At 40.2% G+C, this 12,639-nt stretch overlaps 1 protein-coding gene across 4 annotated transcripts in view; it reads right to left on the reverse strand.

Moving 5' to 3' along the window:
* Positions 1-214: 214 nt before the first annotated feature.
* Positions 215-12,639, reverse strand: part of THUMPD2 (THUMP domain containing 2) — a 40,027-nt gene continuing 27,602 nt past the window's right edge. For 3 of the 4 annotated variants that reach the window (XM_027555081.1, XM_027555082.1, XM_027555085.1), the window contains 2 exons: positions 8,111-8,219; positions 215-1,115 (listed from right to left, as the gene is read on the reverse strand). In XM_027555081.1, the coding sequence (XP_027410882.1) occupies positions 791-1,115; positions 8,111-8,219 (434 nt within the window). In that variant the 3' untranslated portion in view covers positions 215-790. Of the gene's footprint in view, positions 1,116-4,512; positions 7,758-8,110; positions 8,220-12,639 lie in introns of those variants that run through there. The other variant, XM_027555084.1, reaches the window with a different exon arrangement.

Raw genomic sequence — 12,639 nt, forward strand, 5'->3', positions numbered from 1 at the left:
ATCGCACCCTAGCCAGAAACAAGTTTTTGCTTCTATTTTGGAGAGGTGGGATTCACAAGGTGAGAATTTTCCCCAAAATGGAAACATTGTTCAAATGGTACTAAAGCAGCCATGAAGCTATATTATGCTATGGAAAAAAATCATATTTTTCATCAACTTTAAGAAGTGAACACAAAGGATGCATTTAATTTAAGTAGGAATGAAGTGACAATGCTTTTAGAACAAAAACAAAACTTTATTTTCCCTTATGTTGGAGGATATTGGTTTAATTCATATTATTATTCCCACTGATGCTTTACATAACATGGGACATAAAAAATGTACTGTGAATAAAAGTTCTTTTCATTCAAATGGAGAAGAAAATTATAGGCTCAAAAAAATCGAGTTAAATATCAAAAAATAAAAGTTTCTATGTTTCAAAAAACCTGACAATGAAGACAGTTCAAATTTGTGATGAGTGAGATACACTTGATGGTGAGCCTCTGAAAACCTTGGCTTTGAAGTTGAAGCTTCTGCTTAGAAACAGTGTGGGCAGAGCAGACCTGTTCACATTTTGACAGAAGGGCAAGTTTAAGAGTCCTTTAGTTCAAATATCAATTAATTATCCTCTGTCAGAAACACTCTTCAGAGTGTTAAACAGAATTCTTATGGAAGAAGAGGCGTCCAGCAGCCACAACCCTGCTTTAGGGGAATCTGTTGACTTGGAACTCTCTGGCACTGTTAAGATCCCTGGAACAACTGCCCTCTACTCTGTTCAGCTGACATGTAAGGACTCAGTAGCAGCAAGCCGCTATCGCCCAGGGGAGTGCGACTTCTTATACTTGGAGATGAGGGCGTCTGTTTTTCCAAGGCTCACTCTGTAGCAGTCCACTGGCACCAAAGAGCCAAGCGGTGGCATTCTGTCCAAGCGCCCCTGGTTGCTGGCTGCGAATGGCGATGACACTGGCTCTGATACAGCAGCTTTTTCTGCAGGAGTCAAGCGCTCTTCGCCTCCAGGTTCCTCTGTGTGGCCGCCCTGGGAATTCAAAGGGCCGCTACTCGCCTCACCGCCCTTAAGGTGCCTGTGGTGATCTTCGCTGAGCAACAACACGATGGTCCCACCAACACGAAGCACTCTGGCACAAAAAAAAAAAAAGGTAATTAGTATGAGTATTTCTTTCTTTGTAGACAACAAACAATCCCACTTTGTTTAAAATATTTGGTGTTCTTAATTTGAAATTTAATTTTAGCCATTTAAATACGAGGATTTTGATAATTAGGTAGTATCTTCCATAATGCATATTCATTATAGTAATTATGAAATCACTAGTACAAATCTGCTTTAATTATCTATTTTTACTCTATTTAAAAGGCAAGCCTCAAAGTAATTTGTAGTCACAGTTTAATAAGTGATTGTACAAAGGAAAAGGCAAATGAAAGGATCCTGAGGAATCTGAGCACATGAAAGGCAGCAGGCTGAACAAGAACAGAACAAAGTCCCCAGGAAGGACTGAGCACGAAAACAAGAAAGGGCGACAGGGAAGGCCCGGCAGTGTCAGCCTGTGGGGGAGGATTCACTTTCTCAATCGCTTGACCAAAGTCTATACAGCACTTACATGGAAACAGTGATGAATGAGGACATACAGTCCCGAGTTGCTAAAGAGACGACTGAGCAGTGGGAGAGAGAGGCAAGGAAAGAGCTAAAGAGCATATGTGGCAAACGCCACTATTGAGGCAAGGGTGAGGGGCTCCGGAAACACCTCAGGTGGGACCCAAACCTGGGCACTCGGAGTCGGGGAGACTCTCAGAGGCTGAGAATAGCTGCAGTGGGTGTGAAGGACAAGCAGGAGTGAGCTGGGCCGAGGGACTGGGGGACTGGAGCAAGGGGGTGCCCGAGGCAGGGAAGGGAGCAGAGACAGGAAGCTGTGGAGAGGACATACTGAAGGTGGTCCAGCTGGGAGGAACCAGAGCGGGCGGGACGAGGGGATGGAAGAGCTCAGTGTGGAATATGCTGAGCGGGGGGCCAACAGACAGCTGGGCGTAGGGCCTGGAGCTTGTCAGAGAGACCAGGGTCGGAGGTGGAGATTTGAGTTTCCCATAATAAATGGCAGATAAAGCCAGGTGGTGCTAGTGACAAAGAACCCACCTGCAGGAGACATGAGAGGCAGGTTCGATCCCTGGATGGGAAAGATCCCCTGGAGCAGGAAATGGCAACCCACTGCAGTATACTTGCCTGAGAAATCTCATGGACAGAGGAGCCAGGTGGGCTACAATCCATGGGGTCGCAAAGAGTCCGACACAACTGAAGGACTTAACAAACACAAAGCAATAATGGGGGATGAGATCACCTAGGGTGGATGAACAGAAAGAGGAGAGAAAAGGGGTCAAGGAACAGGGACTTAACATTCAAGGAAGGATGGAGAAGGAAGAGCCCATGAAACAGCCAAGGAGAAGGTCTGAACTATGGTGATAGCATGGAAGCCAGAAGAGCAGAGTTTTAAGACGGGAATGAATGGTCTCAACACTGTCAAATGCTACAGGACTAACAAGTGATGAGGATATTAGTGACTCTGGGGCAGCACTCCTAGTTGGGGCCAGGAGCCAGTACTGGTCTGCAGAGGCAAGGCGGGGGTGGGAAGGTGAGGAGAACAAGTATAGACTTTTCTCTGAAGAACTTGGCTGCAGAGGTTAAGAAACCAGGTGCCAGCTGGAGGACCAAGACTTAAAGGGAGCCCTGCCCCCACCACACCCAGCAATGAGGTCAGGAGCTGAAGTAGCTTTCCCTCATCTCAACAGTCCGCCAATCTAAACGAGTCTGTCTGCAAACGACATCACACATTCATCCACTTCATTCTATGCTCTCCTCTGCCCACACTACCACAGCCTGACAGGTCTTATTTCCAAATCTGTCATCATCCCCCAACCTCCCCTTCTGAGTTTCCACACCAGACACAACTACATCCCTGCGAAGCTCTCAACCATTAAACTTCAAATAAACTCTCGGCTCCCACTTGCCTGCTTCCCTTTGCTCACCGTGTGTTCTACAAACTGACCGCCCTTCTTCTTGCCCCAGGACATCCAGCTCTGCTGTTCTGGGGCACTGACACCCACTCCCTTGTGTGCTTCTCATCATTCAGGTCTCAGAGTTCAGACGCCTCCTTGGAGAGGCCTTTCCCTGAGCATCTATCTAAGGAAGCCACTGCTGCTCTCTTAGTCACTCTCTGGCAAAAATGTCGTCTTTAGTGTTCATCGTATCTATCGTGATCTGAAATTATTCTGTTGATTTATTCATGATTTGTATTCCGATGCTGGAGTGCCAGCCCCACGTGGGCAAAAACTCTGTCCTGTTCACAGCCAGATCCCCACTGCCTAGTACAGTGTGTCAGTATGAAAGGCCACAAAAATGTCTGGGGAAGGGATAACTGGATCTGGAGAGAATGAGGAGGTGGACAGGTTGAAGGTAAGAAAGAAGTGGGCAGAGAACAGTTCCTGAGGATGCAGGAACCAAGGGGATAAACTCTTGCTACTGGGAGAGGAGGAGGTGAGGTGAAAGGTGTGGCTGGACACCAGGGGACAGAAACAAAAAACACAGGTATCTCTGAACACATAGGAAAAAACACAATTAAGATAATAAATGAGATTCAATTTTTCACCTACCATATTAACAACAATAAAAAGACTACCACACTCAAGATGGCAAGATTAGAAAAAAATGAGTATTCCTAAAGACAAAAATTGATATAACTTTTTGGACAGTAGTTTAGCAATAATATGGAGGCTTGACTAGTGGTTCAGATGGTAAAGGGTCTGCCTACAATGCCGGAGACCTGGGTTCAATTCCTGGGTCAGGAAGATCCCCTGGAGAAGGAAATGGCAACCCACTCCAGTACTCTTGCCTGGAAAATCCCATGGATGGAGGAGCCTGGTAGGCTACAGTCCATGGGGTTGCAGAGTCTGACACAACTGAGCGACTTCCCTTTCCCTTTCCCTTTAGCAATAATATATCAAAAATATGAAATGTATATAACCTTTGACCCAGCAATCTCACATCTAGGAAATTATTCTAAGATATAAGAGCAGAAGCTGTAGCAGTAGTAGAATAATAGTGACAATTAATGGCAAAGACGGCTAATATTTATCAGTATCAAGGGCTTCCTGGGTGGCACTAGAAGCAGGTGGTAAAGAACCTGCTTGCCAATGCAGGAGATGTAAGAGATGTGAGTTGGATCCCTGGGTCAGGAAGATCTCCTGGATGAGATCATGGCAACTGACTCCAGTATTCTTGCCTGGAGAATCCCATGGACAGAGGAGCCTGGCGGGCTACAATCCACAGGGTTGCGCAGAGTCAGACATGACTGAAGCAACTCAGCAGGCATGCATGTATTATGTGATGAATGTTGTTTTAAATGCTTTGTATATCATTTAGTCCTTAGAATTCAAGTATATTCTGTTGCCACATCCATTTTTCAGATGAAGAAACAGAGGCACTGTGGTTTTAAATAACTTACTCATTATAGTCAGTTTGAAAAACTGTTTGTGCAAAGATGGCTCAGAATGTTATTCTTTATTAAAATGAAATGGTGGAAGTTACCTAAATACCCATCCCAAGTTCTGTAGGCTACATAATGGTATATACATATAATGCAACCACTGTGGCAACCACTGAAAATTATCATGTACATTACGACGACTCATCAGAATGATTGTGACATATTTCTGAGTGGAAAAAACAAAGCAGTTTATACAGTGCAGTAAATTAAGGATGATCCTATTAATATAAAGTTGAAAACATCTATTTGTATATGTGTACATGGAATGATGTCTAACAGGATGTTCAGCAATTAATTTATTGTAACTTTTTTCACATAATGGAAGAAAATAAGAAAGTAAAAATCACCTGGAATCCTGCTACTCAGAGGTGACCATTTTTGATAAAATGTCCTTCTAAGCATCTTTCCACATTCATATACATGTAAATTTCTTACTAAGAAAGCTATTCAGAAATTATAAAGCAATATGTTTCAAACTGGATTCCTATAAACACTAGTATAGTATGAGAGATTATTTCTTGTATATATAAAAAAGAAACCAGCTACAATTATGTGGTCAGTAAGTTGGAGAAGCTCTGTACCAAACAACATAAAAGAGATTTCTCTTTTACATGTGAACCTGCAAGGCTAGGGGTAGATGACACAAACACCCAACTTATTTGAACTTGGATGGCATCAGGCCTTAACCTTCTACCACTCGTCTCTATTCCAAGCAGTCTGGTATATTCATTGTTTTTTGCACATTCTTTTTGCTTCATTATTACCCAAGAAGTACTTGCTAGAATATCTGCATGTATAAAACGTGGTGTGGTCTCCTTTTTCATTCTTTGCAAATTTCTAAATTTCACTGAGATCATGCTTCTTCCATGAATCCACCTCAAATCTTCTGGGCATTGAGTGACTTCTTCCTTCAAGCCGAACAAGTTAAATTTCTAATTTTGCTCATCTGGTTGAGAAGAAAGCTCAAATATTATACTTATCTGTATTTCTCCTTTGCATACATGAGATTGTTATTGCTGAAGTAAATTAAAGGAGGAAATAATTGAGCTGAGAGTGCAGCGCTCACACCACCAGAGCAATCATCTGTCCGACAATTTAAAATTCTGATTGTATGTTCTTTCTTGAAGAATCCAGTGCTCTGTTACACTCAGGACCCAATATTTCCATTGCCTATTATAAACATGTTTATTTTGTATTTTTTCTTAGTGTAAACTATTGGTAAGTCATTGGGAAAAAAGTTATGTATACTTTAGATATATTTATGTATATCCCCACCTATTTCTCAAAAGCACTGGAACTGTTCTACACTGAAAAATCAGGTCTGAGCTAACAGTTACTGAGAGCTTTCAAGGCACCTAGCACTGTCCTTACTTCCCTGGTGGCTCAGCTGGCTCCGCCTGCAATGTGGGAGACCTGGGTTTGATCCCCGGCTTGAGAAGATCCCCTGGAGAAGGGAACACCTATTCACTCCAGTATTCTGGCCTGGAAAATTAGCCTGTCCTAAGAGCTTTAAATCTACTGACTCCTCAGGCCAACACTATCCAGTATGTACTATTATTTAAAGATGAGGCACAGGGTGATTGAACAACATGCCTAGGACAGAAATGACAGAAGAACTATTGAGTATTCTGACTCCAGAGACCACGCTCTTCACCATTGTGTTACAATATATGGCCTGTACAAAACCTCAAACCAGAAAAAGTCAAAAGCCAAACCATAAAGGCTGAGGCCATGTGGCAAGGAAGCTTGGGCACAGGAGCCAGGAATGTTCCTTATGTCCATAGGCATAATTTTTTTTTCTAAATTTTATTTAAAAAATTTTTTGCTTTTTTAATTTTTACAGTGTTGTGTTGGTTTCTACCATACGATTCGAAACGGCTGTAACTATAAATACATCCTTTCCCTCTAGAGCTTTCCTCCCTTTCCCATCCCTCCCTAATCCATCACAGAGCACCAGACGGCGCTCCCTGTGTCACACAGCATCTTCTCACCAGCCATCCATTTTACACATGATAGTGTATACATGTTGATACTGCTTTTTCCGTTTATCCTACTCTCTCCCTCCCCTACAGTGTCTGTAAGCCCATTCTCTACATTTTCATCTCCATTCCTTCCTTGCAAATAGGTTAATCAGTACCATTTTTCTTTCTGGGAGGCACCTGAATTAAGCAGGAAATCTTGAATGTCTTCCTGATTCTCGCGTAAATATTTAAATTTCCTGAAACAATGTGAGGGTGGTCATATCTGTTAGTTTCATTTTCAGTTACTTAGAATAAAAATCAAAACTGACCGAGAGAAAGTCAGGCTGGTCTAATTTTACTAGCGATGAAAGGACAGTCTACTCCAAACACTGCCCTCCAGTGACTTGTGAAGATGTTTAAAATACACAGCACTAGATCAGCAGGTAGGCTAAGCTGCCACCTCTAGTGGAAAGTTCCAGGTTGGGTGAAAAGTTTCATATTAAGTGTAACATGCTCTTACAGTAGTATCTCACCACGGGCTAGCTTAATAGTACAACTGGTAAGTTACCACGCTAGGCACAAAGGCCGTGGTTATTAATCCTGGGGGCACCACAGAATCGCCTTGGGAGATAAAAAATACTGGATGCCCAGGTTCTACTCTGGACTGATTAAATCAAAGTCTCAACGAGGAGGAGTGGAGAATGGGTATCAATGTTTTTCAGAAGTTCCTGAAATGATGTTAATATGAAATCAGCATTGCAAAATCTCGAGGGGAATGCTCCATCAACCAGAAGGCGATACAGGAGCTCAGGAAATGTCTGAGTTACAGGTGCTGAGACCCCAGGTGACGTCACAAGTCAGGTAACTGTGGAACAGGGTTACACACAGGCTCCTGACCATGTACTACGCTGTCCTGCACCATCACACACTCAGTTGAGACAATTTAATACAAACGGACCCCTTATCCATGTCCCTTCATTCCTCTGTGTTCTAGGTTCTCTCCTTTATCAGCTGAAATGATCAGGAAAATTCATATTCAGGTCTCACTGTTTGAACCTCTCAAAGAAACACTTTCACTTCACTGCATTATATTCCCTGAGGTTGACCTTAGAAACATTACATGACTAGCACTTCTGCATTTTCATTTCAAACCAACAACGAAGGCATCATTCTACTTGACTGAATGTTTCATATGTAAATTCTGTCCTGTTGCTCAGTAGCTCTGTGATCTTGAGAAGGATAATATTTCTGGGTCCTGGTTTCTCTCCTGTAAAATGTGGGGGATTAACACATAGGAGGCAGGGTTGGGGGAGAATTAGAAGTAAATATGTAAATTAAGTAGCTCAGTGACTGAAATATATGTCACTATTTTAGATTTTCAAATTTTTGGCTATAATGAAAAATTATCTTTTCCTGAATAAAACTTATAGTATGATGATACAGAATAACTATATCAAGTTTATAACTATATAAACTTCTGATTTGAAATCTTAGAAAATTAAGCTATAAAAACACGAGAAAATTACTAAAATGTAATCAAATCTTAACTGAAGAGCTACAATACATTTTGCTTAAATGCCCTATGGCTCAAAGATTTTGGAAAGAGACTCAACAACTTACCTTTCCATCTCCTGCAGCATCCTTTTGATGTCTTTTCCTAACTTAAACTTTTTTCCAAATGGAATATCAGAAATTATAATATCGACACTTTCTGAAGGCAATGGCAATTCTGAAATACAAAAATGAGAAAATTCTATTACACTAAGTTCAAACATTTACAACCTAAATATGATAAAACTGAAGTACACAGGATTTTTTGCATACTGAATAAAATTTAAGGCTTCTAATATTGTTTCTAAGGAATGACAAGATCCTGAAGGCTTTCAGAATCACTAAAAATAGATGTTACAATTGTTGTATTTTGTCCTTTGAAAAGTGGTTTTTCAAGTGTAATAAAATATGCCATAAGTTAAGAGAATTTTAAATTAACCAGAAAATTAAACTCTTTAAAAATATTACATGAAAAGAAAATTGCTAGATCCAAGAAGAAATCTATTAGGATGCCTAGAAAAACCTTTTACAAAATTATATCCTATAACTTTCATTTTTCTTTTCATGATCATATATAAAATCCATTTGTAGATCTATTTGTTTTTAAGAAAAGTGACACACATGTTTCATTGTATTTTTAATGGCAACCCCAAAGGTTAAGAACATACACTTAAGTCCTAAGATTAGAGAAAAAGTTAAACAATCAATAATCAAGAAAATGACATCACTAAAACAAAATATAGTGTTTGATTATCAAATCTAAATTTCTTTCTCAACTTTACATTTTATTCTCAGAAATTAATTACCACAAGGTAATACCCCCAATCTCAACTTCCACATTTTCTGATTATACTTTTCACTTTGCACTCTTTATACTTCTACTACCACCATCTAAATTTAAAAAATTATTTTACTTTCAGACAGCACCTAATTCTATAGAAATACAATAGAATTTAAATAATCTTTACTATTCTGAATACAAATTTTTGTTGGCAGGAAATTTAAAAACAAAACAAAAAATCCTGTTATCTGGGAAAGTCTAATGGATGAACATTTGCTAATAGAAGAAAGAGTGGGTTGTTAGAAAACAAGTAATGGGATGATATTTTGTTAGAACTAGGCAGGAAATCTTTTTTTTTTCCCCCAAGTCACGTTTTAACGTCATGGTGGCTCAGACGGTAAAGAATTCGCCTGCATGCAGGAGATCGGGTTCAATACCTGGGTCCAGAAGATCCCCTGGAGAAGGGAATGGCAACCCACTCCAGTATTCTTGCCTGGAGAAATCCCATGGACAGAGGAGCCTGGTGGGCTACAGTCTATGGGGTCGCAAAGATTCGGAAACAACTAGTGACTATCACTTTCACTTTCTTTTTTCATTTAGTTTTAGGGTATTGATATAGAGTGGGGCTTCCCAGGTGGCTCAGTGGTAGAGTCTGCTTGCTGACACAAGAGATGTGGGTTCTATCCCTGGGTTGACGGTAAAGACGGTAAAGAATTCGCCTGCATGCAGGAGATCGGGTTCAATACCTGGGTCCAGAAGACACCCTGGAGGAGGAAATGACAACCCAATCCATTATTCTTGCCTGGGAAATCCCATGGACAGAGGAGCCTGGCGGGCTATAGTCCATGGGACTGCAAAGAATCAGACATGACTGAGCAAACTGAACACGCACACATCCACTTGAACACTGTAACTATACTTGTAAAACTACTAAAGACAATGAGCAAACATGGTTATCAAACGTTTATACATGAGGAACCAGGCAGTAACTTATCTTGAGATTGAGCCCAAGTCTTTTGCTTACATAAACACACAACAAACACGAGCTGCCCATCTTCTGGTTTGGATTTTTTCCCCTGCTTGTTAGTCTACTTTCATTTGCAAGTTTTCTACTCTGTATTATAATTTACCAAACTGCTTTAAATCATTTTAGAAGATGAAGGAATAAACATCACTGAGACAGAAGGGAGTAATCTTTTACATAGAACCAGTGTCATCTTCCAATAATAGAACAGAAAATAATCTGGGCTTTTGTGCAGGCTCTGGTGTCAGCTTGCATTTGGCGCTGCCACTTACCAGCTGTGTGACTTTGGAAAATTATTGCTTTACTTTTCTCATCTGTAAAATGGGATAAGAGTACCTATCTCAGAAGTTAACATGTAAGGAACCTACAGAAAGTATCAACAGACATTGCCTGGCACACAATGAGCAGTCAGTAATTGTCAGCTGTTGTCAGTATTTACAACGTCCTCTCTCGCGTGTATAAGGAGATGACAGCCAGGGGGACCCAGTGGGTCAGAATCCTTCCAGGAAGCGCTGCAGAACTTCACAATTCTTCTCACGGCTCCTCAAAGACCTAGTGGGGCTGCTACTTCCAGATGGGTCTCTTTTCAACTTGCCTTTCCCTTAGCAGTGGTTCTCAACGTGCGGTCCCCAGAGAAGCACCATCAGTATCACCTGGAACTATAAACGCAAAATCTTGGGCCCTACAACCAACCTTGATGTTTAATGTGGATCAGAATCAACTAAGGGCCTGGAAGAACGCAAACTGCTGGCCCTACTTCCAGGGATGCTGATGCATGAACTCCTAAAATCACGAGCACCTGACCCATAAGAGTCAACACACAGTAAAATCTTTTAAATTATTAAATGTTTGAACTGCCTGTGAACAAAGAGTTTGTAACTAAGGAGATAAAATTCTGAAATAGAAACATAGCTTAAAACAAGTAAAAAAATCATCTTTTTTACATCTCTGCAGGATGATTCAAAAACATGAAAAAAAAAAAAAAAAGGTAAAAGACTGGTATGTCTTGAATAAAACTGTCCTATTTACTCCCTCCTTCTGGGATAAGTTTGAGTAAGAACTGCTTAAAACCAGGATATAGCCCTAAGATATTTTCTCTCCAAAAGTTTTAAGAGCCTTTAAAATAACTTTCATGTATATATGTAGACAAGAGACTGGGTAAACTGAGAACTTTTACAAGGCTGAGCACATCCTTTTTATATTTTCTTTCATTGTACTTTGTTATTCTTTCCATCATCTAGGTTTATAACAATGGCATTCTATCTTGTAATTCTCAGTTGCTCATATACTTGTATATTTGATTTAATCTTCATGACCGGCCATTTCACCTTGACTTTTTCTATTCCTCAGTTGGTTCATCTCTTAAATGTCTGGGTTTTATTAATTTTTAATAATTTTTCCCCCTCTGACATGCTTGTTAGTGAAACGTTGCCTGAACTTTTTATATTTGAAAGTATATTTGTACTAAAATGATATCTTGGTTGAGCATACTTCTGGGTCCCACTTTGCCTTAGTAACCTTGTGCTGCTGCTGCTGCTGCTAAGTCGCTTCAGTCGTGTCCGACTCTGTTCAACCCCATAGATGTCAGCCCACCAGGCCCTGCCGTCCCTGGGATTCTCCAGGCAAGAACACTGGAGTGGGTTGCCATTTCCTTCTCCAATGCGTGAAACTGAAAAGTGACAGTGAAGTCACTCAGTCGTGTCCGACTCTTAGCGACCCCATGGACTGCAGCCTACCAGGCTCCTCCGTCCATGGGATTTTCCAGGCAAGGGTACTGGAGTGGGGTGCCATTGCCTTCTCCTAGTAACCTTGTAAGTAGCCACTATTTCATTGGCTATTGTTCTATAATTTTGTTTCCATTGTGGGCAGATTTTGAAGTTTACTGCATTAGATTATGCCTTTTCTTTATTTGATTGCTGCTGGTGAAATTTTTCTCTTCTACTATCTTTCTCTTTATACTATTCTTTTTGATTTCATAAAATAGAGAATACAAATACTTCAATGAAGTTGAAATTTCTATATGTATTGCTAATTCAGAATTCCATAATTAGTCTTGAATATGCAAAATGTAGCTTGGCATCTGGGAGATAATTTTAAAGTGCTGTTGCCAGTTTTGTTTTTAATGACTGCAATTTATCAAAAACTTTAAAAACTTAAAAGTTTTTTTGCACTCCATTTGTTGAATTCTTTGATTACAGATTTCCAATGAATTCTGAAAAAACTGCAACTACAATTAGGCAACTTGTTTATTTAAAAAAGTTTATAGCACAATTATAAGATACTCTGGCTAGGTACATCAGCTATCAGTACATCTTCAAAAATTTAAACATTTTTAAGAAAACTGAAGTATAGTTGACTTACAATGTTGTGCCAATCTCTGCTGTACAGCAAAGTAACTCAGTTATACACATACAGTTCTTTGGTTATATCCTTTTCCATTATGGCTTATCCCAGGAGATTGAACACAGCTCCCTGTGGCATACAGTAGGACCTTGTTGTTTATCTATTCTAAATGTAATACTTTGCATCTACCAACTCCAAACTCCCAGTCCATCCTACTCCCTCATCTCTTCCCCTTGGCAATCACAAGTCTGATCTCCCTGTGAGCCTGTTTTTGTTTTGTGAACAGGAAGATTGTTTTCTGTTCTGTTCACTTGTGCCATATTTTAAGATTCCACATCTAAGTGATGTTATATGGTATTTGTCTTGCTCTTTCTAACTTACTTCACTTAGTATGATAATCTCTAGTTGCATCCATGTTGCGGCAAATGGCATTATTTCATCTTTTTTTTA

Source organism: Bos indicus x Bos taurus, chromosome 11 (genome assembly GCF_003369695.1).
Source record: "Bos indicus x Bos taurus breed Angus x Brahman F1 hybrid chromosome 11, Bos_hybrid_MaternalHap_v2.0, whole genome shotgun sequence".
Taxonomy (NCBI): domain Eukaryota; kingdom Metazoa; phylum Chordata; class Mammalia; order Artiodactyla; family Bovidae; genus Bos; species Bos indicus x Bos taurus.